At 43.2% G+C, this 13,065-nt stretch overlaps 1 protein-coding gene across 2 annotated transcripts in view; it reads left to right on the top strand.

Annotated features, from left to right (window-relative positions):
- Positions 1-2,618: 2,618 nt before the first annotated feature.
- LOC6617615 overlaps positions 2,619-13,065 on the top strand; it is an 83,000-nt gene continuing 72,553 nt past the window's right edge. Inside the window, exons 1-2 of one of the 2 annotated variants that reach the window (XM_032725559.1) lie at positions 2,619-2,715; positions 4,682-4,969. In XM_032725559.1, the coding sequence (XP_032581450.1) occupies positions 4,729-4,969 (241 nt within the window). In that variant the 5' untranslated portion in view covers positions 2,619-2,715; positions 4,682-4,728. Of the gene's footprint in view, positions 2,716-4,648; positions 4,970-13,065 lie in introns of those variants that run through there. The other variant, XM_032725560.1, reaches the window with a different exon arrangement.

Raw genomic sequence — 13,065 nt, 5'->3', positions numbered from 1 at the left:
ATTATAGTAAGTGAACTAATGGGAAGTATAAAAAAGCCGCGTTCAATTCGAGCAGCTTTCTGAAAAAATGTAAGCAAACTACATTGTAATTATATTTTTTAATATTGCCTTTGCCAAATTATGTTTAGCTAGAAGTTTTTTTTGTTTAGCATTATTAGCTTTGCTCTATGAATATTAATTAAGAGCCACAATTAATCAAACAAAACTGATTGAAAAGCGAAAGGTCAACGGTTAGATAATTACCGAACCTATTATGCATTATTAGTTTGCATAGCGAAATTTTTGCAAACATTTTGCGTAATTTATTTGGAATTGATGACCAATTCACTGTGATATTTGCATAAATTAAAGGATGTTTATTTTCGTATTAGGTCCCTAAACTATTTGTGGGAATACCCTTCGATGCTTTTGAGATGGCGAAGGGCAGCCGAAAAGTATGCAATACTAAATGGCCGCAGGTGATGCATCATAATTGTGTGGGTGAGAGAGTGTAAGCGTGTGTGTGTGCGCCATCTTCCTTGGTCGTGCACGAGTATTGGTGACTATGCCGTACGGAATGACATTAAATTTGCATGTATTTATGTACATAACCTCGCACGCGTCCGCTTTGTTTATGATCTGGAGCGGAAACGAGACGCATGCAATATCCATGGTAGGACTCGCTTCGACATCCTACCCCTGCCACGCCCCTGCGACGCCCAGGAAACACTTGCCTCGCTTGCCCCCCGGACGCGCGCCAAATGCGCGACACCCAAAAACAAAGTGAACCCTTCGACAAAAGCGGCCGAATCGGAGGCCCACGTGGATGTGGACGTGCAAGTGGATGGATAGGGTTGGAGCGGGTTGGGATGGGTTAGGATGCGATGTCCTGAGGCAGTGGCACAAGTTTGCCTATGCGGCAAATATTTGCCACTCTGCTGGGGCAGGGGGTTCAAGCCTTTGATAGACTGAGAGAAACTGGGGGCACGAAGATAGCTATTAAATGCAAATCTTTAATTAAGTGATAAGTGATTTCTGATATTTGCTACTCAAATTGCAGTGTATTTATTTATTATATACTGCAAAAGTTATCTCAATTTCTTTCTGTGTACAACGAGCGAAACTGTGTATTGGTGTTGATGACTTTCAGTGTCAGCATAAACGTCACTCCAATCCCGCCCGTTGGACCTTCGTCCCACCCACCAATTCAGCTCCTCCAAATCTATGTAAGAATGTCGACCCGAATCCTGGGTTGTCTGGGTCGGGCCCAGTTAACTGCACTCCCCAATTTCACACACACTCAAACGGAAGGACCAGAGTGCCAAGTCTAACATTAAGTTGGCTGTAATTGACGCAGGTAAATGCAGTCGCAATCGCATTCGCATACGCATTCGTCTTCGGTTTCCAAATTTCACATGGCTCGCCAGCTCTTTATTTGGATTAATCTGACACATTTCGGTGCAATGGCAACGCTGACTCACCACTGAATAGATGATTACGATCTCAAGGATTCTAATCATTTCCTGTAATGACAGAAAGATGCAATGTGTAGTGCACGGAAATGTATACTGCATACCATAATTGCGGCACGTAGCAACGCTGTAATCGGGATGAAACTCTGAATAATACAAACAATAAAGTACGATTTTAGGAAGGGTTTGCTCACTAAAAAAATTCTTGGCTTAAAGTTCAATACTAAGGAAGAGTTTTTTGAGTATAACTTGGTCAAAAATGGCCACACACCTGAAAGAAGTACCGTTTTTTACTCCTAATTACCAATTCTAACCATCCTTATCACTTTTGGACGGACTCCGTTAAAATAACTTTTGGCCGAATTTTCGAATTTGTTCATCAAAATTTGCGAAAAATTTAAAAATCCTAGAATTCCCAAACTTGAATGCAAATCGATTGGGATTTAAAAAACAAACTCAACGAGGTATGACATTCCATATTTGGGTTATTATTTCCAATGTTTTGATCAAAATACCAAATATTTTTTACCAAAAAACACAAAATAAAAAATTTGCAGATAACTGATATTTTTCATGACTTGGCCAAAAAGGTGGCACAGTTAAATTTACTATTACATCAAGGTAATGCATATCTTGTTTTTAGTTACACTTGCTTTTAATGCTATACCTTAGCCTTTGCTTTTAATATGAAATCACCTGTAACGGTGCTTTAGGGTATGCATCGTAAGCAAGGACGACCGTATTCAAAATGTTGTTGCATAATTTCCGTGGTCCTTTGGCCTGCCTCATTGTAGCTGGTTTTATTCGGACGCATTATCGCTGTCGTCATCCCCATTTGTTGTGGGTTATCGCGGCAGGTTGTCGCCTGATATTACGGCCATATGGCGATGGCCTGCAGCTCCGAAAGGAACTCACCACTGAGCATAGAGGTCCTTGCAACCGAAAGGATGTGGGTAGCACGGCGCGGAGGGGCTAGGCGGCTAGGCTAACAAGTACCGCTAGCAACAAACGGCGCAGCGGCGGCGGCTGCGGCGTCAGCTGCGGCGCAACTGCAAGGATAATGCCGAGCGGGGCCGAAGGATAATGCCGAGCGTTGCCGAAGCAGCGACGTCGCTGCCTTAAAGGCTTTATAATTCACCACGCGACGAGAAGAAGGCACAGTCGTCGACCGGCTTTCGCAGCGTGCGCATCTCGTGACCGGCAGTTTTTTGCTCAGTGTATCTTAGCCGAAAGTTTACCAACCGACCAAACACAACCAACGAACGTAAGCCAAACGCTGTCAACACGTGTGAGGACTTCTCTTTTTGTTTACGTGACAAGGATCGCCAGTTGTTGTTGCTCGTGGGCGGCTTATTGGATTTTGATATGGAACAGGATGTGGGATAAGACCGCCGATGTTTTGTATTTCTTTTTTTGTTGTGTGAAACTTGAAACGCTTGTGCGCGCGAAAAAGGAGTGAAAAGTTATTAATCATTTAAGGACATTTATGTCGCGTGCTGTCACACACACACACACACACGCACACAAGGGAAAATATTTGCCGCAAATTTAGTTTGCCTTGCGGTTTTCTATCCTTCTCTTTTGTTTTGGGGCTACGGGTCGCCGACGCTTACGAAATAATTTATTTGCCCTCATGCAGACAAGCAGCGCCGCATAATATTTATTTTTATACCCTCGTCCCGTCCGAAAGTCCATAGAAAAAAACTCATCAAAGTCCTGCGCCAAAATTAAAACAACGCGGCAAGTGGATGTTTTGTGAATGAGTGGGCAAGTGATGAACAAGTGACTGTGAATGAATGAATGAATGAATGGCCGAGTGCAGTGAAAAGTTCCCTACCTTGTTGTGCATTTTTTAAGATCTCCAAGCAAAATCCTAAGGAAACAGGTTACAAACTACTGCTGGCGTTTTGTATTTTGCAAATATTAAAAAATTATACAAATATTCCAAATACTTGTTCAGCCTTATTACTTTTTTCTTGCAATTGTCTAGCAATCACTCACAACTTGCTCAGAGAAAAAAGTTAACTCTTGAGATTTGTATTAAAGGAAAATTGATTCGAATTTCGATTGGGTCAGTCTGAATCCCCCGTGCTCCACGCGATTTTCAATTCACTTTGCACCCATCGAATTCACTCGCTGTTATCCCCACTTTCTCGGAATCACTCCGATCGAATCCGAATCCCCGCCAGATTGAGTGCGACTGTTTAAATCACACGGCGCACAGTGCAAGTGGAGCGCAACTTTACGAGTGGATTGAATCATCCGGGTCACATGGAGACGTGAAGGACTTATGGGCATCGCGAATTCCTCCGGCGGCACAAAAGGAACCAGGACAGCACGGAGGAAAAATCCTTGATTCTGATTTACGTATAATGTAATCACTTTTGCATATCTTTCGGATTAAACGGAGATAGATAGAAAGATTCAAGTGTTTGCGGCTTTAAAATGCACAGAATGCAGTTTTATGTGTAATTTCATTAAGTGTAGGATTTGGGACTGAAAGTGGGATTGGATTGGACTTGAACGCCCCACTTGGGTGCTGACACAGCTGTTAATATAAATTCTCGCTGTCTGTTGCGATTCGCTTTGGCAACGATTTATGAAAATTGAAGTCTTTGTTTTATTATCCCGGACACGGCAATGGCAACCAAATGGAGGCGGAGATGGATTCGGATTCCGATTCGGAGTTGGAGTTTTAGCTGGAGTTGGAGTAGGAATTTGAGTCGGAAGTGGAGTTGGAGGCACGTCCTCCTTTGTTGCCATTTGCTCAATATTTTATGCAAAGCAGCAGGGCGGCAGCCACAACGCCCCACACTTTTGGCGGCATTGATTTACAGGCAAAAGGTAGCTGGCTATAGAATTACAGGTCACCCTCCCTACGAATAACCGACCTACTTTCCCACGGTTTTAGAGTCGAGTCGATACGATACGAGTTGAGTTCATATTTGTGCGTTGTCGATTTTTGTGTGTAATGTCTTTCGTGTTGTTTATTTGTTTTTTTTTTTGCCTTTTATTTGCCTTTTGTTGGCTTTGATTTGGCCCCCAGAAATTTCGCTCCATTCGAATTGCTGCCCATAATTCAATTTTAGTTTTAATTTCCGCTCTTGGGCGTAAATTGCATTTGCATACTAATGCATCACTGGGTGGGTATTTGAGTTTTGGGTATCTGAATACATGTGTGTGTGTGTGTTGCACAGCACGGACTCAAATTCAACAAATCAAATACGCAGGGTTAAATCCGCACATAGACCGCATTTCGATCCGATTCGGTGAGACGATGTCGTTGCTGCTGCTCCTTTTGGCCGTCGTCCTGCCGCAGAGGCAGCTCCTGCCCTTCGTATCCGGAGGGTCCTGCCGGGAGGCGCAGCTCTGCTGCAACGGCCGCGACTCGTCCTGCGTCGTCCAGAAGGCGCCCATCAACGCCATCATCGAGGACCTCAGCGACAAGCCCTGCTACTGCGACCATGCCTGCCTCAAGCTCGGCGATTGTTGCGACGACTTCAAGGATCATTGTGGAGGTAAGTGGTACTATATGTTGAATATTTTGAAGGGATTCGGTTGAGAACAACAAAGTATAGAACAACTAATTCTAGGACAACAACTGTAGAACTCAAATCCTCAAAATAATTCCACAGCTCGTGCAAAACGAAAGGGTTATAGTATAGAAACTGTAAAGATATATTATCTTCTATTATATGGGAATTCAGAGGCAACAATATTGCATCCTAAAAGTTGCACAACAGCAAACCAACTGTTTGTTAAATCCGTGTGGCTAATACTTAGTAACGAATTTGATTTGATGATTTATTTCCCATTATGTGCAAAGTTTTTATTGATTGGATAATGTTTATCTCGCCCACTCTTTTGCATTTCGGCCCATTTTCCCGAAATAAAGATGCAATTGAAGGACTGAAAACCAATTTCGCAAATTGCAAAACCAATAAACTCGCTGGTAGATCTCGAATTGGATTGAACAGCGTAATTATGATGGTAATGATGGGCAAGTATTAAATATGCAGCTATGCTCTTTTTTTTTTTTAGATAGTTCATTATAAAAGTGTAGACTTAAGTGATGGCCAAACTAAATATACAATGTGATGGGGTCAGATTGTAGGCAAAATCCCCGACCGACTGCGGTGCTTGGGATGCACATATAGTGGGCATAGTGGGCATGTCCTGGCCGACAGACATACGCACCATCTAGAACTACTGTGGTCGTAAAAAGGCCAACTTAATGGCCATATCCCGGGCTAAGAGTCTGCATTCATGGCTCGTTGGGTCCACATGGCCTGCCTTCCTGCTCCTCTGCCCATGTATACAGATACAATTTGTTCTTTTGCCCTGCTTTTGGTTTCTTTCTATTTTTTTTGTTTCTGTTGGTCTTTTCTTTTTGGGAAGTACAATAGCTAAAGGCCTTTAATTTTATTACATACGGCAAATAAAGTCAACGAACATGCGGCGGCCTTTTCCAAATTAAATAAGACGCAGACACGAGAGAGAGATAGGCACTCGGTCTGAAGTTGGAATTTTTCGTGCCAGCTGCGGCTACAAGTTGAAGGATGCCAAAAAAAAAAGAACACAAAACTCGTAGCCAAACAAAAAATGAAAGTCCCCAGCAAGAGTGCGACTCTGGCGGTCGGAGAGGGAATCTCGAATTCAAAATCCGGAGCTGGTTCCGCCGCAGAAGGCGCCACCGAAAGTTTGCTTAATTTTGCATTAAATTTGACTTCACTACTGCTCCTCCGATCCCCCGTTTCCCATTCTCCAATTAGGAGTCGTCAAGGCCGAAAACAAAAGTCCATCCATCTGGCAGCCGGAAACTGCCATAAACACGGATCCGTTAAGAATGCAGCTGCAATGGCAATGATTTGATTTGTCAGTAGGATGGTGATGGTTGCTAGAATAACTTTGAGAAAGGATACCACCTCGACATCCTTCCCAGAAACATGCGACTGACTCGCGAAAAACTCCAGACAACTCACACAAGTGCCAGAAGCTAAATAAGTTGCGTTCTCACGGATACACGGTGGAAAGTTGATAAATAATATATTATAATAAAATATATAAATAACAAGCTACAAAGTGCTATATGTTATATGAACTAAAACGAAAAGTTAAAAATCATATCTTACTAATTTTATACACTGCTTAAAACAATTAATTGCAATTAACTTAGACAACATGCCTAAGGCTCTAGCATGTGAATTTAAGCAAGTGTTTAGCAATTTAAGTGGCGCTTATTCAATAAACCCTTAATCGGATATAATAGGTTTTTGAATAAGTTTTTCTTTAAGTCTCGCCCCCCGGAATTCCTTCAGACAGCCTCTTTGTTTTTATTTTATGGCCTCATGGTCTGCCCTGCTCAAGGATTAAAGTTGAATGTCTATAACTACCAATTAAGTTGGTAAACATATAGTATAATAAACATGTGAAGCGCAGACAGGCAGACAGACGGAGAAAGTAAGGCGAATGCGTATGATGCTATAAATGTCAAGTTAAAGAGGAGCGGGGTCGTAAAGATCCCGAGCAAAGGGTCCAGGGACTCGAAGCCCGTCCTCCGGATTCACAGATCCTGATAATGGTCCATGGATGAGCATTCAGCCGCTGGCTGGCAGTTACATATGCTCCACTCCGCCGGCGGCTCAATCAATCAAAGTCGTCTTTGTGCGTGGGAATAAATGAATGTAACTATGGCAGATAACATTCGCGTTGCGTCTATTGATTCCGAATCGTCCTCGAATATGTACGTACATATATATCCCTCAATCGGCCATTAATTCAGCAATGTGGGAGTGGTGGTACTGGTGCTATTGGTGGTGGCGTTCAACAAATGGTCAACAAAACTGCCGAACAGCCATTCATTAGGGCCTGGCAAGCAGGGCCAACCCATCAAACTCCCATAATTCACGCTAATTAGTTCGACGAAAGGCAACAGGCGAAGTGCTGGTGTCCTGTGTCGAGGATATCCTGCACTTCTATGTTCTATGTTAGTTTTTTTCCCCATTCCCAAAACTAACAAGAGCATTTGAGTTTCAACGAATTTCAACAGTTTTGGGCAGTTGGAGCGTACGTGGCATATGGGCATTTAATTGGTATATTTAGAAGACCGAAAAAGGCAAAACATTAATTATAAAATGTTATTAGCAGAACCGTAGCTACAGATAATAAAATTAATTTGATTTTGAATAAAAATATGGTAAAAACTATTTATAAATAAAGCACTGACAAGGCTTTTTGCACTTTCAGTAATCGCATAGAACTATTGAACGTTAGTTAATTTTATTATAATTGAAATTAAATCAAATAGCGAGAATATTTTCATTATCCTTGCAAGCAAGTGGGTGCTCAATCTTCGTTTTTCGTATTTCGGTTTTGGGTTTTCAGTTTGTTATTAAGTAGGATTAGGGATCACCATCGCTTGAGCGATGACAGTGATCAAAACTTTCGACAAGCCCGTCGGCTGAAACAAAATTGACAGCCAGCTGGGCGTAATGGATGGAATGAATGGCTTTCAAAATCGGGATTTAAGTATTAATTATAATCAAACTGCCACCACTCGTGACGACGTGCAAACAATGGGAGGGTCTATGCTGGGTCGATTTGGCATAGATTTTCGAGGATGGAAAAGTGGCAGGGATGGCGCTTGTGCGCGGCTTAGTGTTAAAATTGTAATTATGTATAATTGAAATGTTCGCAAAATGCCATACACTCGACTAGCGATAAGCGGATGGCCCTGAACTAAATATAATACTTGGCCAAGTCCTTTTTGGGCCACGACAAACTTTGAGCAGCTTATTAATTTCATTTAGCGTCGATTAATCGCACTCGATACCCATCAATTTATGTGGCATGTCAGTCAGGCCGAAGTGCCTCGTTCTGGGTTAATTGCCATTATAGAGATTATATACATTCATACATTATAGACTCGTTTTCGCATGTTATTGTCGTAGTTAACAAACGCTTTGACATCCAGCTTACATAAATTTCGAATCTCATGGGAAGTGTGTGTTTTTATTTGGGGGGCATTCCATTGGGAAAGTTTTGTCTGAAGTTTAAACATGCTGCGCAAATTAATTTCGTTTCCTCTGTGCTATTTTTTTACTTACGCAGGACTTTAGCAAAACTTGCTTGTCACTAAATTAAGAAGTTGTCAAATGCTTTAAAACACTATGTTAAATTAGTTTTTGTTGAATAGAACATAAGCGTTTACTGCCTAAGTTTGGTGTACAATGTTTATAACTTGAATCTTAAGCTACAGTGCATCCGTAATTAACTTCAACTTCCATTTATTCTATTTAACGTTGAGTCACCTTCGGAGTGGCCCCAATTTTCCGGGGGGACCGTGGATCAGGATTCAATTCTGCGATATCCGATCCTCTTAGCCAGCTCCCATAACTAATAAGCTGAAACTATTGCGACGGTAATAGAGCGGTGATGAAGCACTCTTGACCTGGTGAATGGAATCCTGGCCTCTGGGACTTATACCCAATACTACCAACTACACAGCGATGACTGGCCTCTTTTTAATGTTTTTTTTTCTTTCTTCCTTTTCTTTTATATTTTGTTCACCTGGACCGACGGGTCGCTTTCTCACCTTTTGCGTCTGTGTCAATGTTGATTTGTTGCAACTTGCGCTGCCATCGTTGGTAACGACAGCCAAAGTCAAACCCAATTTAACAAAAAATCAACGTGAATGTAAATTGAAACTGGGGCTGACTGCTTCGCATTCGAGGGCGAGGGCGCAAGGACACGGGTACAGCAGGACACTTGGACATCGGGACACCGGGACGCCAGGACACGACACTTAAGCCGGCGAACTGCATCACTTTTGGTCCGATCCCTGATCCTTGGCCGCCCTGGCGACCCCTTCACGCACATCCCTTCGCCGCTGAGTGAGTGTGCGTTAAAAAGCAATTTCTTGGCTCGTGTGAGAGGATGATGATGGTGCTGGTGGTGGTGGTGGAGCCTGGCGCATTATTGCCACCACCCATCGACATGCACACCCACATCCGCATCCGCATTCACATCCATTTCCACATCCACATCCAGTGGCACTTGCAGCAACCTTTCTCCTTTTTTGGCATAATAAATGATGTCAGATTAATTAAATCGGCGACAGTCGCTGACTGCAAAGGAAGATGCATGTTGGTTTGATGGGATTGCCGGGCAGAGGTGGCGCATCCTCTGCCCCCTGTATGCACATCCTTGTCCTCTGTGCCGCTTATTCAAAAGTGTCTCAATTGCACTTGAAGTCGGATATGAGCGCGACTCTGATTAAAAGCAAATTTTATATGGATTTAATTAAAGCGAACAGTGAAAAGCGAAAAGGTTATCCGGCACACACGTTCCGATAAGCCATGTTCCCCGGCCACTTGGCCCCAAAGGGTATGCTACGCTTTTTTTGCTAGTTTTAGTTGGGTAAATCCGCACTTTGTTATTGGTAAATACAAATTTGATAGTAATTTATGAGGTTATTTGCTAAATACTTAACTAAAACATATGATTAATTGTTTATCTTTACATTACAAACTATTTATCATCTGCAATTGGAAATGGAGCAGGGTATCAATAAATCGAAACGACCTCTACAGCCCGTTTCACATTGTTTGGCTCGGCAGACGCTTAATTGGGAATTTTCCTTAGCAAATGCTTTGACTAATGAGTTTTTGAGCAAGTGGGCAAGACAAAGGAAATGGGAATGGGAAAGGGCATGGGCATGGGAATGGGCAAAGCAGAGAGTGAGAGTGAAACAGAGAGATGGAGAGCAAAAGAAAAGCAATGACAATGGTAAGCAGGGATTGAGCTGGCCAAAAAGAAAAGCGGAGCAGTGTTTCCCGCCCTTTTGGAAATAAAAGTCGGCCGGTAAATGCACAAACGCACACACACACACGTGTACAAAGCGAAGGCACACATATGTAAGCGCACGAACGACCTTGACTAGGCACACACACAGACACACACGGACACAAATCTGTGGATGTTGTTGTCCCTTTTGGAGCCAACTTGCTCTACTCTGTCGCCCCACATATTGTTGTTGGCGCAGTTGTACTTGTAATTAGTCCATGTTACATTTGAAAGGATATTAATTATTTTGATGGCGTGCCAGTTCTAGGTTTTCCCACCGCTCCTCCTCCCCTTTTCGACATCTGGTCCCCACATGCAGCATCCCCATTAAGTGACCCACTTCCGGGAAAAATCCACACTCTGCCCCACTCTGGGGGCCATGTAGTTTTGAGCATTATTTTCATTAGTTTCGTTATTCTGGCTTCCCGCTTCTTACTTATTTCTTTATTCGGTTATTTCGGCTCCATTTCCGTTTCCGTTTTGGCCCAGCCTCGCGTTGGCAATCGGCCAGGATGCCCGGGAGCAGGTCCTCGAGAGCACGTTATCCTGCCACGGAACTGGGCCAAAGTTAATTAGGCAAAGCACATGTGCCCGCCAAATCACTGACCAATACTGAAGTGACCAAAGTGTTGGGGAAAGAGTTTGCAGAGCATTCAATACGAAAGCCATTAACTCGGTCCTTAAAGTATAGATTTTATTCGATTTTTTTTTTAAATAACCCCTTTTTATTTTTCGATGGACTTTTATGGCAAAGTTAGCTTGCGTGTGCGTACTACTTTCAATTAGCGAACAAAGTATTTGTTGTGTATTCTTTCGGGAAACTCGTTGCGCCAAGCAATCAGGCAGCCAGACACTCTGGCTAATGGTCTTTTTATGTTCCAGATCCTGCGTCCTGCGTCCTGCGTCGTGTGCCCTGCTCCTGATTGCGCTCCCTGAATCCCGATTCTGGGCCACATGCGAATATTACTTATTTGCATCGCACTTGTCATAACATGCACAACCTACAAAATTAAAAATACACACCGCAATGGCGAACGCAAACAGAGCGGGATGAGTATGAATGTATGAGTGCATGAGTCCATGAGTCCATGAGTGTATGAGTGTATGAGTGGATGGCTTTGAGTGTATGAGTGTGAGAGTGCGGTTGAGTGGCGGGGCGAGATAACGATGATAACGACGAGTGCCAGCAAAAACACACGAATAATTGTTACTCAATCGCAATTGGGCAAACACTATGGAGCCTGCCAGCGGAAATGCCACGTTTCATTTGCACATCCCGAACAATTGGGCAAACATTCGCTATTCGATTCGAATCAAATGGATTCGATTCGTTTCCATGCGGCTCGGAATCGATTCGAGCCAGCAGTTCGACTGGGACGCAGGTGAAAGTAAACGCACTCAGAAAGTTATTAATTATAAGCAAGTGCTCTGCGGTCTGCGAAATAGTAGTGCTATTATGAAAAACATTGCTCATGTGCAAATAAGTCATTTTCGTTGATTGAAACTTAAAATGCATAAATGCTGGTGAATAATTAATATGGACTTCGATCTTTCATTAAAAGGTCCTGCAACTTAATAAGGACTTTGTCGAAATGCTTATTTCGTTCAACACATATTTCCCTTAAAATATTTAAACGTGGATCTAAAGTTTTACCTATTTTTTTCCATTTTTCGCTTGCTCCTTTGGTTTTCTGGCTCTCTACTTTAGATTTCAATGCTTTTTTCGATCCAAGACCACATTCCTCCTGCCATCGGACTAGATAACTATTCAAAGTTCTTTTCGCCATCGCATTTCCCAACTGTCCCATTCTAATGAGGTGCAAGTGGCATTTGGTTCGCACTTCTTAGCCTTGGCAGCCCATCAGGCTCTGTCATCGCCACGTTTGAGTGCACAGTGCTCCGTCTCGTTCTGACTTCGGTGTAGCCGTCTCTTTCTCGACAGCCTAGTTCCGTCTCTTTCGAGGGGCGCCGTGTCTTTGCCCTTTTGCACTGATTCCTGTTGTTCGAGAGCAACGATGCGTGGTTGCCGTGATAAAAATAACCGAAAAGTGTCGCCCCAGACACCGGAGTGCGAAAAGAAATGGATGCATCCTGCAGGATGCAGGGCATTCAGTTGGTGGAATCTCGAGACCTGATTGGGAGTGTTGCAGCCAAACAACTGTGCAGATCTCATTAGGCGAAACACTCGTATTTGGCGACGCAATCGTCTGGATGAATAATTGAAGTGCCTATTCCACCCACATTCACGTTCACATTCACACTCGCATCCACAACATTCACATCCTCCATGCCGATGGATAGCAATAAAGTTGCCGACTCGACGAAGTCGCATTAATCATTCGCATGTGTGGCACACTTTCTGCGGCAAGCGGGACAAACAAACTCACACACACACACTCCAGCCGGCAAATTGGGATGCGGCATTAAATTAATTGAAAACATGCTCGGATTATGTTTGCCCAACCTGCGAACAGCAACTCGGCTCATCCAATGATGGATAGAGAGATGCGAGTGATGGGGAGCTGGGGCATCGGGACTCGAGATTCGAGAAACCAGCAGGCGAAATAAATGATGGCTGTCTGTGGGAAAGTGGCAAGGTGGCATCTCAAGACAAGCACAAGTACCAGGACGAGATCAAACGAGTCATCGTTGCCAACAGCCAATTCAAAGTTCATAAGGTTATCCACGTTTGACTTGACCTTTCCTCAAAAGTCAGCCCCTTCGTCTACTCACCGTACTCATATATCTGCAGGATATAAAACAAAATCAG

Source organism: Drosophila sechellia, chromosome X (assembly GCF_004382195.2).
Source record: "Drosophila sechellia strain sech25 chromosome X, ASM438219v1, whole genome shotgun sequence".
Taxonomy (NCBI): domain Eukaryota; kingdom Metazoa; phylum Arthropoda; class Insecta; order Diptera; family Drosophilidae; genus Drosophila; species Drosophila sechellia.
Note: the sequence above shows the minus strand (reverse complement) of the source record. Positions and strands in the feature narration are given on the sequence as shown.